This window comes from Salmo salar, chromosome ssa08 (assembly GCF_905237065.1).
Source record: "Salmo salar chromosome ssa08, Ssal_v3.1, whole genome shotgun sequence".
In the NCBI taxonomy this organism is placed as follows: domain Eukaryota; kingdom Metazoa; phylum Chordata; class Actinopteri; order Salmoniformes; family Salmonidae; genus Salmo; species Salmo salar.
In genome coordinates this window covers 12,557,152-12,580,230 of record NC_059449.1, presented here as the reverse complement: position 1 = coordinate 12,580,230, position 23,079 = coordinate 12,557,152, and the positions used below count along the sequence as shown (strand labels likewise).

The following is a 23,079-nucleotide window of genomic DNA, read 5'->3' as shown; positions in this document are numbered from 1 at the left end:
GAAACATTACACGGTACAAATAAACACTTGTCGGATGGAGGTCAAGACATTCTGCATTCATGAAATTCTTGGGCAGAATCACCTCACAAACATAGCCTTTTAAAGGGCCAGGGTACCGGGTCCAAAACAACCACTGAGGTTAAACAAGGGCGATAGCCATCATATGCCTGGACAGCTGCTCATCCTGCTTCGTGATGTGTGTGTTGACTGGACGGCTGCTCATCCTGCTTCGTGATGTGTGTGTTGACTGGACAGCTGCTCATCCTGCTTCGTGATGTGTGTGTTGACTGGACGGCTGCTCATCCTGCTTCGTGATGTGTGTGTTGACTGGACGGTTGCTCATCCTGCTTCGTGATGTGTGTGTTGACTGGACAGCTGCTCATCCTGCTTCGTGATGTGTGTGTTGACTGGACGGCTGCTCATCCTGCTTCGTGATGTGTGTGTTGACTGGACGGCTGCTCATCCTGCTTCGTGATGTGTGTGTTGACTGGACGGCTGCTCATCCTGCTTCGTGATGTGTGTGTTGACTGGACGGCTGCTCATCCTGCTTCGTGATGTGTGTGTTGACTGGACGGCTGCTCATCCTGCTTCGTGATGTGTGTGTTGACTGGACGGCTGCTCATCCTGCTTCGTGATGTGTGTGTTGACTGGACGGCTGCTCATCCTGCTTCGTGATGTGTGTGTTGACTGGACGGCTGCTCATCCTGCTTCGTGATGTGTGTGTTGACTGGACGGCTGCTCATCCTGCTTCGTGATGTGTGTGTTGACTGGACAGCTGCTCATCCTGCTTCGTGATGTGTGTGTTGACTGGACAGCTGCTCATCCTGCTTCGTGATGTGTGTGTTGACTGGACAGCTGCTCATCCTGCTTCGTGATGTGTGTGTTGACTGGACGGCTGCTCATCCTGCTTCGTGATGTGTGTGTTGACTGGACAGCTGCTCATCCTGCTTCGTGATGTGTGTGTTGACTGGACAGCTGCTCATCCTGCTTCGTGATGTGTGTGTTGACTGGACAGCTGCTCATCCTGCTTCGTGATGTGTGTGTTGACTGGACAGCTGCTCATCCTGCTTCGTGATGTGTGTGTTGACTGGACGGTTGCTCATCCTGCTTCGTGATGTGTGTGTTGACTGGACGGTTGCTCATCCTGCTTCGTGATGTGTGTGTTGACTGAACCTAGTTTGGTCTCCCTTTTTGTTAGCCATGTAACAGAGGAATGTAACAATCTGTTTTACCTTGCAGAAAATGATTATGGTGATTATTATGAGTGCCACTTGAATCCCATTGGACAGTGAGCGATACACTTACAAAGAGAAACATCTCTTTAATTCTGACTCTGTGGCCAGGAAAGACAGAGCATAGTGGATATTATCCTGCCTAGCCACCACCTTAGATCCTTTCGGCTCCGCTTTTGAACCTACAGCTAGTGCATAAACAGAGCTAATGAAGTACAAATTACCATTCTGATCCCTTTGTCTCTGAGCTGTTTTAACCAGTGGCTGACTTTGATCTCAGACAGCAGAGAGAGAGAGAGCGAGAGGGGGGCAGGGAGAGGGAGAGGGGGGGGAGAGTGAGCGAGAGGGGGGAGAGCGAGCGAGCGAGCGAGCAAGCGAGAGGGGGAGAGCGAGCGAGAGAGCGAGGGGGGAGAGCGAGCGAGAGAGCGAGGGGGGAGAGCGAGCGAGCGAGAGAGCGAGGGGGGGAGAGCGAGCGAGCGAGAGAGAGCCAGAGGGGGGAGAGCGAGCGAGAGGGGGGGAGAGCGAGCGAGAGGGGGGAGAAGCGGCGAGGGGGGGAGAGCGAGCGAGAGGGGGGGAGAGCGAGCGAGAGGGGGGAGAGCGAGCGAGCGAGAGGGCTGCAGGCTCCTCAGTCACTGTTTTAGCGGTGTCCTCTCCTCTCTCCATCCTTCACTCTGTCCCTCAACTCCCTCTGTGAAAGCTGCAGAAGTGGAGGTGTAAAGAGGACAATTTTATTCTCTCAATCTTTCATGTCCTCTCCCATCCTTCCCTCAGCAACCCCTATAAAAAGAGCCCTTCGTCTAAGATCCAAGGCATTTTTACTATGATGTAGCCAACACCCAAACATTGAGGTGCCAGTCTAATTTGACAAGAAAATACCAATGCTGTTAGCTATAGTCAATTCAATTCCCCGAGTGATGAAGTTTTTTTAAGGGTTCACATCAGTACAATGTCACAAAAGTGCAAATTTCCCATCAAGGGCTGCCAACATTTCCCACGTCACAGACAGGGGTACAAAAGCTGTGGTAGGTCTGATTCCTTACAGGGGAACAACTATAAAAGAGGTAGTGTGGGCCGCAATTCAATTTGGCAGGATATCAGCTCAACATGGCAGTCAAAGCCTTGGTCAGCCTTTCACAAGTGTGCACCTTCTCCACTTGTTGCCGCAGTGCGCCACAACACACACACACACACACACACACACACACACACACACATATATATATATACATACATATACATACATATATATATATATATATATATAGAGAAATAAAAAGCAAGTACGTGCAAGGATGCTGGACTGGTACGAGCATGGCGTAAGCGGTGCATAAAGAGACCGGGTTCCCAAAATGGAAGCCGGTTTAGCGGCAGGATATGCTTGCCTAAACACGGCAAAAGTCATTTTCCTACGCCCATTTTTCCCCCGAAACATTACAACGGCCTAATTTAGGTTGCTAAGCATAAGGAGTAAAGCCGCAGGCCAGTTGTCGAGGTGTAACGTTCCATCGCGTGCCGTATCATTGAACTGTCCTGGCCGTCACTTACTAAACCCCCCTCCTATCTAGCAGCACCTCTCCCATTAATCGGATGACATCACCGAAACACGTCAGCAGTAAAAGACTACTGAAGGGAGAGGACATCCAGAGCCTTTGCCTTTTATGCACTTGTCCCTATAAAACGTTCAACTTTATGTTCTTGAAACATCGACAACTGATATTTCCTTGGACTACAGAAGCTGCCAGGTGTTTATCCCTGCGATCAATACGTTTGGTCGTCGTCTCCTAAACATAATCTATAAATAGAGAGATACCATGCAGCCTTTTTAAGGTCACACGTAGGAGTCCTGAACGGCGCTTTGGGCGAGGCTCCCCGAGCACATGACCGCGTCAACAAGTGCATTGTTGCGCCCAGCAGTCTACCCAGGACACACGGTAGCATAAACCCGGATTTTAGAGAGACACTGAATTTTTAAACACAAATAAATTGGTTGGAAGCTATTTTTGCTGAAGTGGGCACATGATTAAGGATTGGGTAGCGTGTAGCATTGTTAGCATTACACAACATGGTACAATGTAATTGTGACAAAACCCTTGGTAAAAGTCCTCGGGGAATAGGGTATTCTACCAAACCGACAAGCTATTGCGCTCATTCACGTGTTGGCAATATAGTTTTCATATTATGAAACGCTTTGACAAGAATAAAACCTGTCACTGCTTTTACAGTCAAGGACAAGCGCCAAGAAATACTATCGCTGTTATCTTTCCATCTTGATTCAATGAAACAAGACTAGACATAACAGTACATGGTAACAAATGACTGTTTGTTGACTGAAGTGGGAAGAGATGTAGTAGGTGGGGCGGGTTATTCCTAACCAGATACCGTGTTTATATCCACGTTGAGAAGGCTTGTGCGTCAAGAGGTCAGAACTATTTTTGAGACAGCCTCCACTGTGCTTCCCTTTGACAAAATACAACCCAGGGAAGAAAGACTCTTGTTGAACATTTCAAAAACAAAAGAAAAAGTCCCCAGAGCAGAAACAAAAAGACAAAAAACAAACAACTGTCAGATGGAGACAAACTGTCACCTTGATTAACTACAAACACAACAAACTGAAAAACTGACAAGGTGCAATTCAACAGAAGAGAGGAAACGGGGAAGAGACCTTGACGCTAAAACAGAATCACAGTTGCACTAGTTCGCAGACAGTTTTGCTTTTGTCAGTCCCGTCTCACAGATGAGCCAGCAGGGTGCGGAGTGACCCCTTGACATTTTATGTGGGTGACAGGCGAGATTCCTCGCTCATGACTGTAAGCATCTGGCCAACCCCAACCCCCCTTTAACACACCTTGGGCCCAAGCCTGGCAGCACTCACCCGTCTGCGACAGAAGGGCAGCCCCTGAGTGATGATGTTGATGCTGAAGATCCGGAGCACTTTCTGCGGGGGCAGCGGGGGCTCCTTAGCCACCTTGACCACCACCTTTGGGTCTGCCACTATGTCCAGGGCCTGGCTTTCTGGTGTTGCCAGGGGGGCCTTTTCTTTCCCAGAGGCCTTGGGCATCTTCTTTCGGGATCCGGAAGATGCGAAAAGAGGTATGGGGCAATGCCTCAGCATTGCAAGAACACGGGCTAGTAGGTCATATCCCAGAGGGGGAATCAGGGGCGGGGCGGCTCAGGGAGCAGGTTGTCGTACAAACTGGCCGGGGGGAATTCCACTCTTCTCTCCGGAGCTCTTGAAAACACTAATACAACCCTCACGGTGCGCTGTTGATGCTGGTCTGTCCACTCCGAGCTCGCTCCCCAGCTCATCGGCCCTCTTTAAAATATCCCAGGGCGTGATGTCACCGATGCAGTCCCTGCCAGGCAGAGCAGCTGTCTGCCATGCCTCAGGATAGGCCACTCCCCCTCGGAACGACGAGTCACTGTGGAATCCGGCTCCCTGACCCCCTGGGGAGGAATGAGTTCCACCGGTCGTCCAAAACTGCAGTTATAAGGAAGTTCAATGGGGTGACATGTGCAATCCCCCTAGACCAGCCCCCCCCACCCTCCTGTCTGCTCCTCCCTGATTTACCACTGTAATCAGCTGCTTTCATATGGTCTCAACGCAGTGGATCCCAAACTGTGTTTTTTAGGAACTCAGTTGGGCTTTCAACTTACTCTTGAAAGCTGCGATCGTAGAACGCACAAGGTGACATTTCTAAATGGGGTAGTGCATCAGTAGTTCCTCTTGTCATGTCAGTCACTGCATACCTTAGAGAGCTATTTACAATTTGTCAGAAATGTCCAGATAGTCCGTGTCAGGTAACTTTTTTTTTGGGGGGGGGGGGCATAATGTTACAGTATCGCAGTGGGACATGACACCTGTCATAAACAGTGCCAGTTCATGCCATCTCATGTCAAGCAGATCAAGAATGTTAGCACATAGCATATTTAGGCTAAGTGGTATGTACATCGAACAGCAGGTCAAGTGATTGTTCCTCACACTCAGAATGACTTAGGCCCATGTTTATGAATGCCTGATGCCGTCGACCACATCAAATCTAAAGTAAGGATTAACAGAAACTCGAACTCTTCAGTGCTGCCGGCCAGGGAGTTACGGTATCATAGTAACCTTGACTATGATGATGAAGCGGATGAAGGATATTTAGGGCTGCCGTTCACACAGCAAATCAAATTTATTTATAAAGCCCTTCTTACATCAGCTGATATCTCAAAGTGCTGTACAGAATCCCAGCCTAAAACCCCAAACAACGCAGGTGTAGAAGCACGGTGGCTCGGGAAAACTCCCTAGAAAGGCCAGAACCTAGGAAGAAACCTAGAGCAGACAGATGTTGGAATGTGTGACATGGTCACTTCATCAAGGCTTTATTTGTCCTGGAGTCAGGATGGATAGGCTTTAGGCCTACAGTAGATGCTCTGACCAAGGCATAACTGCGGAAACGTTACCCTGTCCGGCAGAAAATAAAAAAGGTGAAATGGGGGGGGGACGTCTTTTTGTCACATTTTTTAAATAAACTTTTTGGAGTGCCGCCGTTTCCCAACGTTTCTTGAACTTGGGATTTCATTTGAAGGTCTAAATCTCCCTTAGAAGAGCAGGAGAAGTTCTCCAACTTTTTTAATTGCCTCCACTTCTTCTTCTTCTGGGACGATGTTGTCCACAGAATGTGCTGCTGCATGCCGGCTAGGACATTTCTCAATATAGTGTGTCAACCTATAGGGAATAGACCCCATTACCATACCCACATAGGTCACACATCTCAGCACGTGGACCTTCCTCAAATTCTAGTCAAAAGGCTGTAGAAAGAAGGCTGTAGAAATAAATAATTGCTATGGGAAAATTCAACTACAGAAGAAGAAACAGGTCTGGATCAGTGGGGATTACAGAGTCTTCACAACTCGGCAGAACTGACTGACAACAAAGAATGCTGACTGCCCCCCTACGCTGCCCTTCCCTTATCAATAAAGATGTCATGAAAAACAAAGCCCTAGTCCTCTTGAACCGAGAGGCCTCTTCATTTTGTGTTGCTTCTGGATGTTGGCAGGCAACTGAATAATTCAGAAATACAAAAGAACTCCCCGGTGTATGACTGTGTGATTCTAGTCTGAATGCGGAGCTAGCAGCATTTGTACCTTGTCCCACTGAGGTTTAGTGTAAACAGTCAAGAGTGCAGACACGTGGATACAAGCAAGGCAGGCCCATTAGTGATAAAGGTGACCACAGCAAAACTGCTCGTTTCCAAACACATCCTGAATAGGCTACAGCAAATGTATCTCCCATGTCTATATTCCGGCTACGTGAGCTTTTTGGCTAATCTCCAACTACCAAACTATGTGCCATGGGCCCACTGCTGAGGCTTATGTCTGTTAACATGATAGGCCCAAGGTAAATGGTAGGAATGTCAGCCATGAGGGATTTAACCTTGGGTCCTGGGGAATTCAAGCCCAAAGCCTTCGGTTTGAGGGAATCTCTTATCCTGAATGCCATACAGTTTTATATAGCCTCCAGAGGGATGATGACTTCCAAGACTTGAGGAGATTTAGAGGTCAAGGTTTAAGGTAGAACGGGGGATGGGGGATCAACTGAGCGGTACTATAAAAAGGTTAATGGTTGTGGTTACAGTTAAAGTGGACGCCAATATGCTAACTCCAATGTGCTACATTAGCCTATAGGATCAACCTATGGTCTGATCTTCTTAATGAGAATATGCTAGGTTTACCTGCATGGTGGTAACTCATCCTCAGTAAACAAAGCAATTGACTTGCTCAAGCAATGAGCACACACACACACACCACCCAGTGATTTCACGCACGAGCACACACTCTCACACACACACAGCAGAGCTATTCCAGAACACACTTCACTCCTGTAGTCTATACCGCGACCGTGCAACCGTTTCCCTTCGGGGTCCCTAAGGTTGCATTCTGTGAGGAGAAGGCTCCGAAACGCTGATGTGTCAAAGGTCAAGCCTTTTTGGACCTCGAGTTACTCAGCACACTTACAAATGTTTCTGACCATGACAGCCAATGCTGCTAGGACTAGGACCTATATTACTGAAACTGAAACTCCAAGAACAAGTCGAAATATGGCTAAAAACTGAGGCAACATATTGGAGGATGTTAGCCTATGACTTAAAGATGGAACCCGCAGTAGGGGGAAACGGTGCCACTGGCCGCCCCACCTCCGTTGTCGTTTTTGTCGCCGAGCTGAGAAGCGTGGCGCAGCACGGTCAATTGCAGTACATATTGTGTCCTTCTATAGCACATGCAAGGATGTTACTGTATGCAGTAACTTTGTTTTAAGCATGCTTGCAAATCCGTTAAAATATGAAACAAATACGGTATATCAGATTATTCAGAAACAGGAAACTGTTTACGTGTAACCGTAGCAACACATTCCCTTATTCACACATCTGTAAGGCTCTGACAGCCAAATCAGACAAGGCATAACAAACAAGGCTCTTCTGGCCTGGGCTTGTATGGTGACTGGGCATGATGGATCGCTGGGAAGGCTTAGCTCACACCGGACCACACACAGACCGTTTCCTCTCTGTTTACATTATAACACACTTGCAGTCACACCTCCCTTGCAACAGTGAGTGATTAGCCGTACCAATCTATACAACACATGCTAGAACACAAAGTTGATGAATGAGTAATCACACACACAAGCACTTCGCTACACTCACAATAACATCTGCTTACCATGTGGATGCGACCAATAAAATTAGACTTGATTTGATTTTGAATGAGTAGTCCCTTGAACAGCGACAGCCTGCCACTGTGTACAAGTGTGGGTTGAGGTTCCTTCCTGTTTACATTAGCATCTCCGTGGGCATAAACACCAGCCGACGATTACGGTCGCAGAAGCTATTACCCTATAACAATAGCATTGAAGATACAGGCAAACGTTAAAATGACTTTCACATGGATCGGATGCCGTAAAGAGAAAGGGAGATACCTAGTCATTTGGTACAACTGAATGCATTCAACACAGTATTTGAAAAAGAGTTTGTCCTAGAGAAAATAACAGCCACATAGAATTAAGAAAAACACTTCTGGTTGGTGTTTGATTAGTTCCTAAGAAAAACAGCTGTCATTTAAATTAGACACTGTTGGGACATAGGGCTGTGTTCAGCTCTGCAGAGGCACAGGTCCATTTCCATATCCTAATTGCTAGACACTGTATTGCTTCAAAATCTGAAAACGTCCATGGAGGTAAGTCAAAAAGCCAACAGCTATTTAGCCGAATGAAGACGAGTGGCAGTGCTTCCTGTTGCACTACTGGCCTGGGAGCAGCAACATGTCAATTCCGTCAAGAGCGGTTTAAACCTGCCTCCAGTCTATCCAATAGGAATCCAGACCTTCTCACCCACATTCAGTACACACACACACACACACACACACACACACACATACTAAAAGCGCAACAGAAAGCTCATTTGAGAGAAGAATAACTAGCTGAAGAACATAAAAATTGCAAGCAGCTATTAATCTTTAATGTCTAGGGCTGCTTGTGTGAGAAATAGTCCTTAAAAACACATTTCTCCAAGGACAAACAAATGACAAATTGGCTTGGTCCGGGCACACATAGGCGTGTGTGTGTGTGTGTGTGTGTGTGTGTGTGTGTGTGTGTGTGTGTGTGTGTGTGTGTGTGTGTGTGTGTGTGTATATATATGCACACTTATCTCATAATCCTGAAAGGCCATAATGTACAATGGAAAGTTAGGATGTGTTCTAAAAACGCGGTGCCCAACGCCCTATGCTCAACGAGGCGGGCGTCCCCAAAATAAGGGCACTGTGGCTTTGCCACTGGGGCCTAATAATTGCCCCAATGCTCACTCCCGACGCAAAGAGGCCTGGGGACAGACAGTTGTCAGAGAGACATTCCAACCTAATCCCGGGTGGCAAATGTCAAAGCTGTGGCGCTCGTCAGCCAAGCTGGGTGGCGAGCAACAGAGGCTCTGCAGCTACAGGGGTGAGGCAGGCGACAGGGGAAATGCCAAAGACAATTTGCATAGAGATGGAAATGGGTGAGGGAGGAAGGGACAAGAGGACGTGGGTCTGTGGAGGCAGTGTGTTCATTGAGCCAAATGTTTATCCGTGTTACTCAGTGATCCCAACTGTTTGGCTCCACTCTACCTCTCGACATGTCGTGTCTGGAGTGTGCCTACGAGCTGCCACAACTACATAGGGTTGAGAGGTATGGCCCAGAGTAGGAGGTGTGTGTGTGTATTTTCCGCCAATTTAATGAGTACCTTTGCATTCACCGCACAGTGTTTGAGATGAGGTCGTTTAAAAGCTGGGATTGAGTTCACGCTTCCTCTTTAATGAAGAGGTTGTCAGTGAAATAAACAAATCTACTGCAGGCTTAGGCTAGACAGCAGAATTCATCCCAGCGCTCATCAAGTCCTCAGCCGTTGACCCTCATCGTATCCACACAGCCGACCTCTCCCGGTATCTCCATCCCCCTGCATTGTGCACCATTGTGGCTCTGTCTCTCAGAGGCTCTGACGCTACCCCAGAGGAGCAGACAGAGTGGGCCTACACACACACACACACACACGGCTGAATGAGGCTGTCCAGTGACCGTGGGTAGCAGATGGGAAATAGCTGATTTGTGTATGAAGCCTGGGATGCTGCTCTGGCAGCACAGCTGCAGCAGACAGTCAGCCGATGGAACCCCACAGCCAGAGCACTGCCTCCCTCTGGTGGACATTGTTGAAACTGCACCCGGATTCTGAGCAGTTTTCTATGCTGTTTTATTCAGGCTACATTAAAATCCAAGTTTATTTGTGGCATACACAGATTAGCAGATGTTAAAACAGACGTTCAAGCAGGTGCAGTGAAATGCTTCTGTTCTTTTTCTGAGCTGCCAGTGAGCGTGTAATACCACCTCAGAGAGATTTCAGCACAGGAAGCTTAATCCTCAGTCACTCTTTCCCTGAGACGCCCTCTAAAGGGGAGTCTTGTGGGGTTTGGATGAAATAGACTGGCACTAGGGTGGAATCATGAGAGTCGCATAGCAACAGCTACCAGGGTCAGGATTTTTATTAAAACATCCAACCAGTGTGGGAGGGAGGTTGACATGGAGCAGGCTGCCTGTCACCTACAGACCACACAGCCATCAGCAGCCAGGGCCGTTGTCATAGAGACCTGGTGCCATAGCCAATCATCCCTCCCTCCCACACCACAGTAGGGATCCAGATACAGTGGTGTGCATCACACGAGCCAGGTCCAGTGATTCAAGTCTTGTCCGTGACGTGCAAAAATTCAACCGCCGTTATTATTGGACGTTGTAGCTAGCTCACAATGCCCTCTGATGATGGGTTCAATTAACGTGAAGCGGCAGGAGGTTGTCTGCCATCTCCATGTGTCCAGGCCGGCCAGGTTTCCATGAGAACTAGCGTAAGATTGCGTCGGCGAGGGCTGAGGCGCCAGCAGCAGGAGAGTTGGACGGGAGTTCAGCTGCATTTGCCTTGGCGTGGGCGGACGGGTGCACGTGACCTTTTGCGGCTCGTCTCTGACGGGCAGCAGGCGTGTGGGAAAACACCACCTACACTACGACAGGCTGGCTCTCAGAGTTAATTACACATAACAGGTGGGAGAGAGGGAGAGGGAGGACAAAGCGGAACCACCTCCATCGCAGAAGTCAGGCAGACCTGAGTTTACAGAGCTGTTCAGGGGTACACTTACTTATTTCCTGTACCGCCATATGCATATCCATTTACCCATATGATTGGATGCAAAAATGTACTTCAGCTCACACGCTCGTAGACGTCTGTTTGCAAGCAGGCAGAGTTCTGTGAGTAAGCGTGTGGGCTGAAGTGTCCAAACTTTGCAAGTACAGACAGGCAGAGTGTTCCTGTGGCCTGGGCCAATAAAGCAGTAAGTGTGGCGGCCGGACAGGCCTTCGCGGCGGCAGGACAGGCCGACAGACTAATGTCTCTCCCAAGGTCAAAGAGGAAAGCTATGGCTGAGCTGCGGCAGAGTGCAGCCCTGTCCTGGAGATGGCAGACCAATTCCAACCGGTCTCCACAGAGCATAACATGCAGACCACTGAGTCTCCTGTAATGAGGTGGCCCAAAGAGACACCTGCCAGGAAAGGAGAGCGGGGTGGAAAGAGAGAGAAAAGGGCCCGTTTCGTTCAGACTTCATAAGTCCCCTAGTTTTACAAAAGCACAGTAGCAAAGCACAGATAGATAAGGTAGATAAGAGCATACTGTGGAACTAGTCAATGTCACTACTGCTACACTACCAACACAAAGCTGAGGCTATGGAACCCTGACCTGTTCACCGAACATGCTACCTTGTCCCGGACCTGCCGTTTCCCACTCCCTCTCCAACTCTCTCAAAGTCTGAATGCTCAGCTATGAAAAGCCAACTGACATTTACTCCTGAGGTACCCGATGACATCAACAGTTAAAACAGTGATTTTCATACCCTCCCTACCCTGTGAAAGAGAAGCATTTTTATAGGCCCTTTTGTCTTTATAACCACCCGTCATAGAAATGCTCTGTTTTCACATAATGTAGACACTGGTTTGGTGCTGGAGATAACGAACCTGAGGTTGAAAAGTGGCTAATTAGTTGCTCTTTAAGCGATGTAACGTTCTGAGAGTACCTGAACACCCCTGTGGAGGCTGTGTTGGCCCTGTTACCTGGCAACCTGTTGGGGAGAACTAGGAGAGATAAAAGGGAGGAAGAGATGGAGGGATGGGTGATTGAGAATGACTCGATGCAATGAGTTGTTGTAACTCCGACAAAATGATGCCATCTATCTAGGGCTAGCACTTTTAGCTGGATATCCAGGCCTCTGTAGCCTGAGGCGAAACACACACGACGACCCAGGAGCCATCTTGTTGCTATCAATAGCTTAGGACTGATGGACAAGGCAATCAGCATTGACATTCTCCTCAGGCCTGGCTAGAGCTGGCCTGCTTTTTTAGATCAAACCAACAGGAAAAGCATTAGTATTTAGCCTAACAAGGTTCCAGTTCACCCCAAAAATATAATTTACTGGCAAAAATATAATTTACTGGCAAAAATCCATCCATAAACGAGCATTTGAACACAGAGCTCCATTGCATACAGAATAACAGAGATTAAAATGGAGTGAGCATTTAGCTTCCATGAGGCATAGACTGTTCATTAACTCTCCAGAGAGTAGGCTGAATTATGGGTGAACTCCAAAGACCGACAACCAGTGTACATCACACCAAGTCAATGCTACATTACGCTAGCCGTCGACTAGTAAGCCAAATAATATTGTCTGGATTTAACTAACTTTCAACTCCAAAGTAGAACTGTGTGAAACGTTTTTCATGCTCTTATTTTCAGACTTTCAGCCTAAAGCTACAAACAAGGTTTCTATGGACGGCAGTTGAACAGCCCCCTCCATTTAAAACACTTCAGTGATTTCTCATTAATGAGACACACAAATTAAATTTTCTAAAGTTTGAAGGTTGAGGTAGAAACTTCTAATGAATTAGACCCATTGAGTTTATTAAACACTGAAAATGGGAGCCCAAAAACAAATCCAAGTTTTACCTCTGATCCTCTATTCCTAGCAGGCTTGGATCAACAAGCCGGCATTCCTGAGACAGCTGGGACGGTTCCCTGCTGGGTGTGTGGATGCTTTTGAGTAGGCTACATTACCGTCCGTAGAATCAGTAGAGTAGGCGTGTGGAGGCTATTTTGTTTGAAGGACGCGTGTGCAGAGCTCCAACCAGGCGACGCAGAGCTCCAACCAGGCGACGCAGAGCTCCAACCAGGCGACGCAGAGCTCCAACCAGGCGACGCAGAGCTCCAACCAGGCGACGCAGAGCTCCAACCAGGCGACGCAGAGCTCCAGCGTGACAGCAAAACAACAACCTTGGCTGCGTAGCCTTGAAGCCAGCAGGGGCCCGGCTCAGGAGAATAGCAGTGCATCCTCTCCAGTAAAAGGGCATAGTTAATTAGGCCGGTATCAAATATTCAAACACCATGTCTGTGATGTGCCTGCTCCGGGCTCGGGACGGCACAGTACAACCAACCGATGGGGCAGCGGGAGGGGGGACAACTCTGCTGGTCTCAGCCCACGCTGGCCTCCCCTCACCTGGGGAGCAGACAGGAATATGACCCAGCACACCTCCAGAGAACCAGGGTGCAGCTATAGAGAAAAGCTATGGGGAGTGATTCACTGTCGGATGTTCCGATTGATTGAAGCCACCAGACTTGATTTATATGATCAGTGCAAGTGGGCTTTATATTTTGAGTCATGGTTAAGAGGCTGGAGGAAGTTTGAGTAGGTTTCTACAGGAAGTCCAAACGGTAGCCTAGCAACACAGTAAACATTGATTGTTTTTTACGCAACGTCTCAATGTTATGAAATGTATAAATTCTCTTTGCAATAACTTTTCATTATCGAGGCTTTTAAGCCACTTAAAACGATCAAACGACTCGAATCCATCCGGACTCTTAATTCTTCTGCTAACGCGAGCGTTGCTTATCAGAACTTGTGAGCCCTTCTTTTTCATCCGCAGCAGAACCAACAAAAATACTTGAGTAATCCATGAGGAAAGAGAAAGAGACAGGTGCCTTTAAGTGTTTGCATAGCAGGTAGCATAGCTACTCACACTGCAGAACAGATGTCAGTCACAGTGTGGTGGAGCAGCGGGGTTACACCAACAGCGTTGCTTCCTCTGCTGCACACAGAGTTCCTCCATTGATTTATAGGGGAAATCTCTCTCCTCTGTCGCACCGGAGACTCACAGAGAGAGACTAGCATAGCAGGGGCCACGGGTGCACAACCAGATTTCTGCCGCGCGGTAAGGCAACACTCAACTGTTGTATCATGTCTCGGGTTGTATCATGGGTGGACATGGCTGCCTGTGTTACTGAATGTACTGTACGACCAGATTTCTGTGCCGAAAGGCAATACTCGCAACCGTTAAGGCCTGTTTGTTGGCATGGCCGTGTTATTGACCATGATCCAGAAAAGTGCCGTAAGGTAATACTGAATTGTTACAGCCCGTTATGCTTTTCTGTTTTGTGTTATTGGCTGTGTTATATTGGCCTTGATCCAAAATGCCTTTAATACCATAGAGCCAGGGTCAATGACTCAATGGTCCAGTCACACAGTAGTGGTGCCATGTCACAAGACATGAACTCCTGCCTCCCATTTGGTCCTGCTCTAGTCCTCATCTGGGTCCCGCAGCACAGACCATGCTATAACGGACATCTGCCCTGCTCTGCCCCATGGACTGACTGGCAGAAGAAAAAAAACCTTGTTTTCATTGAAAAACCCATCTAGCAACAACACTAAGAGTAGACTAACAACCCGAGCTGGCAGTGTTGATCATGTCAGGGTTGTGCTTTAATTCAAAGAGGACAAGTTTGCTTTAAGATTCACCAGAGCAGAGCACCACATCAAGAGACACTTGGGTAGTTGTTTGATGATCAAACTCCAATTCACTTTATTCCCCAAACAGTCATCTGGAATTCCTTCAGTTGAATTTTTAAGAGGTTTCTTTTAACTGTCAAGCTGAATTTTTTAAAAACCAGCAGGTTGGTTATTTACGAGGAAGAAAGGATACACTTCTCTGTTGACAAACTCGGAGGGGTTAGAGTGTTAACTGCTTCTAAAATAAATCCCCTGAACAATAATCAAGCAAGTGAGATAATTTATCTTGTTATAAATATATTTGTCTTTAAAAAACAGCGCTCATTAGTCGGTAATTAAGAACACAGCGTCATGTAAACAAACATTGTTAGACTTAGTAGGTTGATGGAATCCTATGGGCATTCCTTCTTACGCAATCTGTTAGTTACTGAAATGGTTTACCCGCTTCATTTCAATAGGATTCTAATTGTGGGATAATAAGTAAAGTTAAAGTGTGTATCTAGAAAGCTTAGTGGAAAACTAGTCTCCCATTAAGCCTCTCATTAGGTCTAGCAAGTAAATAACAGGCTTCGGGTTCGAGAGGATAATTCGTACAATGTACCTTTAACAAGTCTAAGTAAATCGTTATATTGAGTCTAGACTGAAAATCACAACTTAATTTGATGAAGATTCACACCATGTGAGGTCATACATTTAGTATTAGCATGTGATTCCAGCACCATGCTCTTACAAACTGAGTGACACAGGACCACATATCAGTAGTTAAGGATATAACATTGCTCTCAGACAAGGCCCAAATCCCCGTCATTTGCATTTAGAAAATAAGGAAATATAGGGGGTGGAGATTAGGGTACGTTGTAAGAATTTGTCGGTGAGTGGGTAACCCACCTCTAGTATCCGTTCTATTGGCCGCCGTGCAATCCCTGGAGAATAAACTGGATGAGCGCGGTTGAGACTATCCTACCAACAGGATTTTCAAAACTGTAATATCTTGTTTCACCGAGTCGTGGCTGAACGACAACACAGATAATATACAGTTGGCTGGGTTTTCCGTGCATCGGCAGGACAGAACAGCTACGTCCGATAAGACGAGGGGTGGGGATCTTTGTCTATTTGTCAATAACACCTGGTGCGCAATGTTTAAAATTAAGGTAGGCTCGAGGTATTGCTCGCCTGAGACTGAGTACCTCATGATAAGATGTAGACTACACTAAGAGAGTTCTCACCTATATTTTTTTGTAGCCGTCTATTTCCACCATAAACTGATGCTGGCACTAAGACCGCACTCAACGAGCTGTATAAGGCCATGAGAAAACAAGAAAATGCTCATCCAGAAGCGATCCTAGTGGCCAGGGACTTTAATGCAGGCCAACTTAAATCCGTTTTACCTCCTTTCTTCCAGCATGTCACGTGCAACCTTCACTCCACACACAGATGGGTACAAAGCTCTCCCTCGTTCTCCATTTGGAAAATCTGACCATAATTCTAGCCTCCTGATTCCTGCTTACAAGCAAAAACAACAAAAAGGAAGAAAAAAAAATGACTCGCTCAATAAGGAAGTGTTCAGATGACGCGGATGCTACGCTAAAGGACTGTTTTACTAGCACAGACAGGAATATGTTCCGGGATTCATCCAATGGCATTGAGGAGTATACCACATCAGTCACCGGCTTCGTCAATAAGTGCACCGATGACGTCGTCCACAGTGACCGTACGTACATATCCCAACCAGAAGCCATGGATTACAGGCAACATCCGCACCGAGCTAAAGACTAGAGCTGCCGCTTTCAAGGTGCGGGACACTAATCCGGACCCTTATAAGAAGTCCCGCTATGCCCGAACCATCAAACAGGCAAAGCATCAATACAGGACTAAGATCAAATCGTACTACACCGGCTCTGACACTCATCGGATGTGGCAGGGCTTGCAAACTATTATGGACTACAAAGTGAAACCCAGCAGCCCAGTGACGCGAGCCTGCCAGACAGGCTGAATGCCTTTTATAATCGCTACGAGGCAAGCAACACTGAAGCATGCATGAGAGCACCAGCTGTTCTGGAGGAATGTGTGATCATGCTCTTCGTAGCCAATGTGAGCAATCATTTAAACAGGTCAACATTCACAAAGCCGCGGGGCCAGACGGATTAACAGGACGTGTACTCAGAGCATGTGCGGAGCAACTGGCACGTGTCTTCAGTGACATTTTCAACCTCTCCCTGATCGAGTCCGTAATACCTACATGTTTCAAGCAGACCACCGTAGTCCCTGTGCCCAAGAAAGCAAAAGTAACCTGCCTAAATGACTACCACCCCGTAGCTTTGAAAGGCTGGTCATGGCTCACATCACCACCATCCTGGAAACCGTAGACCTACTCCAATTCGCATACCACCCCCAACAGAACCACAGATGACGCCATCTCAATACTGCCCTTTCCCACCAAAAGGAATACCTATGACACAGCCTATAGGGAGGAGGTCAGAGACCTGGCAGTGTGGTGCAAGGACAACAACCTCTCCTTCAACGTGAGCAAGACAAAGGAGATGATTGTGGACTACAGGAAAAGGAGGGCTGAACATCCCTCGAGTCACATCGATGGGAATGTAGTGGAGCGGGTCGAGAGTTTCAAGTTCATTGGTGTCCACATCAACAACCTATCATGGTCCAAACACACCAAGACAGTCGTGAAGAGGGCACGACAAAACCTTTTCCCCCTCAGGAGACTGAAAAGATTTGGCATGGGTCCTCAGATCCTCAAAAATGTATACAGCTGCACCATTGAGAGCATCCTGACCGGTTGCATCACCACCTGGAATGACAACTGCTCGTTATCTGACCGTAAGGCGCTACATAGGGTAGTGCCTACAGCCCAGTACATCACTGGGGCCAAGCTTCCTGCCATCCAGGACCTATATACTTGGCAGTGTCAGAGGAAGGCCCCAAAAAATTGTCCAAGTTTCCCAAGTCATAGACTGTTCTCTCTGCTACTGCACAGCAAGTGGTACAGGAGGGCCAAGTCTAGGTCCAAAGGATCCTTCACAGCTTCTAACACCAATCCATAAATCTGCTGAACAATTCATCAAATGGCCACCCAGACTATTTGCATGGACACCCCCATCCCTTCGTTTTTACACTGCTGCTACTTGCTGTTTATTATTTATGCATAGTCACTTTACCTCAACTAATTTGTACCCCCGCACCGGTACCCCCTGTATATACCCTCATTATTGTCATTTTATTGTGAAACTTTTGGGGGGTTTATTTAGTAAATATTGTTGGTTAAGGGCTTGTAAGTAAGCATTCCACGGTAAGGAAAGGTCTATATGTTGTATTCGACGCATGTGACAAATAAAACGTGATTTGAAACATGGACATGTCCTGTTTTATTTTATTTTAAATTGAACCTTTATTTAACTAGGCAAGTCAGTTAAGAAACTCTTATTTACAATGACAACCCACTGTTCCCCGGTAGGCTAACTGCCGTGTTCGGGGGCAGAATGACAGATTTTTACCTCGTCAACTCGGAATTCGATCCAGCAACCTTTCGGTTACTGGCCCAGCGCTCTAACCACTAGGTTACCTGCCGCCTCTATTCATCAAAGGGGCGCTGTACCTAGTACCTACCCTACTTGCATTAACTCAGTGTCCAGATGCCATCTGGGCTGACCCCTGGCTGTCAGACAGGCATATAAAAAGGCCTCCCTCCCCCAGAAGGGCCTTGGCCTTGACTGCACCTGGGGCATTGTCTGGAGAGGATCCAGGTCCAAAATGGGACTGAACAATGCTAGTGGCATGTGTGGTGAGACACACACACACAGTAGCGGTCTATGTGATGTCTGTACATAGGCCTACACACCTCATCCACATAGAAATGAAGACATTTACAAGCCAGGCAGCAAGGCCGACGCAGCCTGGCCCCCTCCCCAGACCCAGGCTGGCCCCCTCCCTCTCTATGCCAGAACACAGAGGTGTGTCATTGAGATCACCAACAGTGGGTTCCAATTGTTCACATGTTCAAAAGGCCAGTAGCATCCCCCCTCCAATTGTCCCCTAGATTAGGGCAGTTAAAGGTTACACACACACACACACACACACACACACACGCAGACAGTTACAAGGCAGCTCAGTCACCACGGAAGCCTAATCTCCTGTTCTGTCTAATCCACCACCCCAGATGGTTTATGGGGGATTTATTGTCAGGGCTAATGGGGAATCCCAGAGGAGGGAAGTGCATATGCATATTACACATAAACCATCTGTGATGTTGAGACTATAAAGGTTTAGAAAACAAAATACCAAGGAGGATAGTTTTATGATATCATAAGCTATCTACCACAGGCTGACCGATGCTAGATTATGTTAAGGCTATTGCAATGAACTAACCTTGTCCTTTATATATACACACACATTAGACAAACTGCACGACAGTGGCCCAACGGACAGCAGCCATATCTAAACCCTACACATCCAATACGGCATTGAAGGATCATCACGTTGTAATACTGTTTGAAGGCATGCCTCTTTAATTGCTTGGAATAGAAAGGTATCTGTTGTAGAGAATACAATAGATGCTGATCAGAGCGCTACAGCAGGTTAGCCTTCCCTGTAGCTCAGTTGGTAGAGCATGGTGTTTGCAACGCCAGGGTTGTGGGTTCGATTCCCACGGGGGGGCCAGCAAAAAAATGTATGAAATTGTATGAAATGTATGCATTCACTACTGTAAGTCGCTCTGGATAAGAGCGTCTGCTAAATGACTAAAATGTAAAATGTAGTTACAGGTTTAGTTAGAGGTCATTGGAAGAGGTCGTCAGTGGTGTAGAGATCGTTAATGCACAGCATGTGAGTAGTCATGGAGCGGAGGTTAAATCCCAGAGTTCACTGTACCTTGTGGGAAACATGACCCCACTGACTTCCACTGGGAGTGGGAGAGTGCTTTCTGTCTCTGACTCTGTGTGTGTGTGTGTGTGTGTGTGTGTGTGTGTGTGTGGTGTTCAGCAGCAGAGGAACTTGGCAGGCAGTCAGGTTGAGAGTGATGGAGAGTAAGGGGAGGAAGAGTGAGCGGGTCTAATTCAGGAGCCTCTCCTAACCCAGGCTCTGTAGTTCAGAGAGCCACAAGCCCCCCATCTGTCCCCTTCTCAAGACATGCCAGGCAGAACAGCTTACTGACACATTCCTCCACACAGGCAGCAGCCTACTCAGACTTTAACACAGGGCTGTCTCTACATACCAGCCCCGTGTTGGTTCCAGCACTTCCACACCTCTCACGGTGTTTACTATATCACACATACGTCCATCCCACCGTGATTCAAAACACTCGTATTCCAATAGCAAAGCCCATAAAGCCTAAAGATGCACTGCAATCAAGGCTGTTTCTACATTCAGGCCTGATGTTGGTAGCAACACTTGAACCTCTCACAGTTTGTCATCTCTGCTCAATCACATACACCATTGACCACCACACCACGATTGGAAACACTGGCTATAGTAGTATAGCATATGACATAGCACAGCCTATTTAGTCCACACACCGCTAACACGCACATAGGCTTGTTTAAAAGCACTTCTCCCATCCCTTGAATATAGGATATTTGACCCTGTTCAGTTCCTCCTTATTACAAACAGACCGAGTCTCCAGCTGTGAAACTGTATCTCAGACACAGTCCAAAAGGACTGAATAGACTCTGCTGGGGGGGAAGGGGGACTTGATCACCAGAGGCACTAAGAGATATTGCCAGTCTGAAATACCCAGCTGGTTGTCATGAATTCTGAACAAGAGCGCTCGGTCAGAGAACTCCAAAAGCTTATTTTCTATATTAAATATTAAATTTCTCTAGCTGTTTGGCTTCTGGAGATTTCAATTCTGATTGCATATTCTCGATAATGAAAGAGCATTCTTGTTATCCCGCTAAGCCATACTTCAGGAGCTGCATGCCAAGGACACCTCAACAAACAGTGAGCCAGAGAAAGACACTCGTCTTAACACTTTACACACCGCTATAAAAACACTGGTAATATCAACTAGCTTTAGACTCATATCGTAACGCCTGAATACATATTGGAACTAAGAATCTAAGTTTAATCCATGATGAACTCTTTCTTGGTACTAAAAACCAGTGATTCTCAACTGGTGGGAGGTTGAGTGTGTCTGAGCAAAACATAAATACTCCAGTCTGAACTGAAAACGCCTTAAACCAGGTATTAGGTGTGTAGAAATTCTAATGAACTTACATTTAATTATTTCATCGTTTAACAATTTTTCTTCAATCATAATATTTTTAATATAGAACTATTAGCAGCGCTATGCTGGTTGATTTTGGGGTCTCAAGCCAGTGAGTCAATTAACGTTCTTCATCAAGAATATGGGCACCATTTAATTACTGACAATGAAAGAGGTGGGAAGGTTGTTCCCTCGTCATATAACTGCTACATTTACTACCAATATAGAATTCAAAATATTATCCAGATTGTATTTTGGTGATTATTTTTCGCGATGCTACTATTGGGTCGCGACTGAGACAACCTAGTGCAATTTGGGTTCCGAGGCAAAACCAGTTGAGAACACTGCTATAAACTGATGTCTATGATTAGATATAGGACTATGCCTGCAGGGGCAGAGCTAACCTAGATTACCAGGACATCGTCCGACATCTACTATGTCCATTACCACAGCCTAGGCTCTTGTACAGTAACTTTTTATCTAACCTTTATTTAACTGATTGCTGGTGTTGCTGGCCATTTGGCGCTAACGTGGTGAGAACCAGAGAGGGACATGACTTTTGACCCCAGAGGTCAATAGGTCATGGCCGGTCGTGGGTCCGTGGGAATTCTGGGTCTTTGCGTTCAGTCTCCTTGCGTCACTCACCCGTGAAGAGATCTCTTTTCTTTCAAAACAATAACTAAGGAGGATGGAGGGAGAGAGCATGTGGTGGGTTGAGCTTAGCCCTAACCAGAGCTTCTGGGCTGGCCACTACAGGGGAATTCAGAGCTTCTGGGCTGGCCACTACGGGGGAATTCAGAGCTTCTGGGCTGGCCACTACGGGGGAATTCAGAGCTTCTGGGCTGGCCACTACGGGGGAATTCAGAGCTTCTGGGCTGGCCACTATGGGAGAATTCAGAGCTTCTGGGCTGGCCACTATGGGAGAATTCAGAGCTTCTGGGCTGGCCACTATGGGAGAATTCAGAGCTTCTGGGCTGGCCACTATGGGAGAATTCAGAGCTTCTGGGCTGGCCACTATGGGAGAATTCAGAGCTTCTGGGCTGGCCACTATGGGAGAATTCAGAGTTTCTGGGCTGGCCACTATGGGAGAATTCAGAGCTTCTGGGCTGGCCACTACAGGGGAATTCAGAGCTTCTGGGCTGGCCACTATGGGGGAATTCAGAGCAGATGTGCTGTTCTCCAGCTATATTTCTCCCAACCTCCCTCTTCATAAAGATGGACTGTCTAAAAATATGTTGGCGTTTATGCGTTCTAAGAAAGTGCTCTCCAACTGTAATGCATAACAACGAGAAATAACAAATACTCTGTAAGAGATGAAACTGAATCAAGGTCAATTACAGAGCAATCTGAATCACCTGCTGGAGGTTGGCTTTCCTCTAGGTCCGACAGCAGTTGAATTTCTACTTGCACATCATCATCTGCACATCCATCACTTCAGTGTTAATTTGCTAAATTGTAATTGCTTCGCTACTATGGCCTATTTATTGCCTTACCTCCTTACTCCATTTGCACACACTGTATATAGATTTTTCTATTGTGTTATCGACTGTACTTTTGTTTATCCTATGTGTTGTTTTTGTCGCACTGCTTTGCTTTATCTTGGCCAGGTCGCAGTTGTAAATGAGAACTTGTTCTCAACTGGCCTACCTGGTTAAATAAAAGGTGAAATAAAAAAATACTAAATAAATAAACTTGTGTCTTGTCGCAAAGTCAGCAACACCAGACAGTCCGACACACACTAACCAAATTGAAAACGCTTGACACTTACGGAGATAATTGCATGAGAAGAGAACAGAGGATTAAGAGACTGTAGCCGTTAGCGGTCCCGTGAGGCCGCCACATTAACAACTCCACACATGCTCACCAGTAGCAGCACCACCTTCATGGTGCGATTCCCCATTGCAGGAGGAAGACAACGGGTCAGGCTGGACTGGAGGATGAGGAGCAGTCAGTCACTGTTACTGAAAAGCTCAAGGAGACAGACGGGCCACTTCCCTGTTGTTGACAAGTGTTACTGTCACAGCTCCCCCGCTTGTGGCGCGCTCGGATGTGAATGGAATCGCATTCACTGCTCCAGTAGCTCTCCCTCCCTCCCTCTCCATCTCTCCAAGGTGTTTGACTGCTACAGCTCGATCACGCTCACAGGAGAGAAGGGGGTGGGTTGGTACGGCAAAAAAACATGTGGCACATTTCATGCCGCCCGGCGGCTGCACAACACGTGTGAAAGGTGAACAGAGCCACATGGCTCGGCACAAA

General features: G+C 47.1%; 1 protein-coding gene across 7 annotated transcripts in view; it reads right to left on the bottom strand.

Moving 5' to 3' along the window:
• LOC106610174 (F-box/WD repeat-containing protein 7) overlaps positions 1 to 23,079 on the bottom strand; it is a 204,611-nt gene that overhangs the window by 91,418 nt on the left and 90,114 nt on the right. For 2 of the 7 annotated variants that reach the window (XM_045722731.1, XM_045722732.1), the window contains exon 1: positions 4,105 to 4,532. The exons of 4 other annotated variants lie outside the window; for them this stretch is intronic. In XM_045722731.1, the coding sequence (XP_045578687.1) occupies positions 4,105 to 4,344 (240 nt within the window). In that variant the 5' untranslated portion in view covers positions 4,345 to 4,532. Of the gene's footprint in view, positions 1 to 4,077; positions 4,533 to 23,079 lie in introns of those variants that run through there. One more of the 7 variants, XM_045722730.1, reaches the window with a different exon arrangement.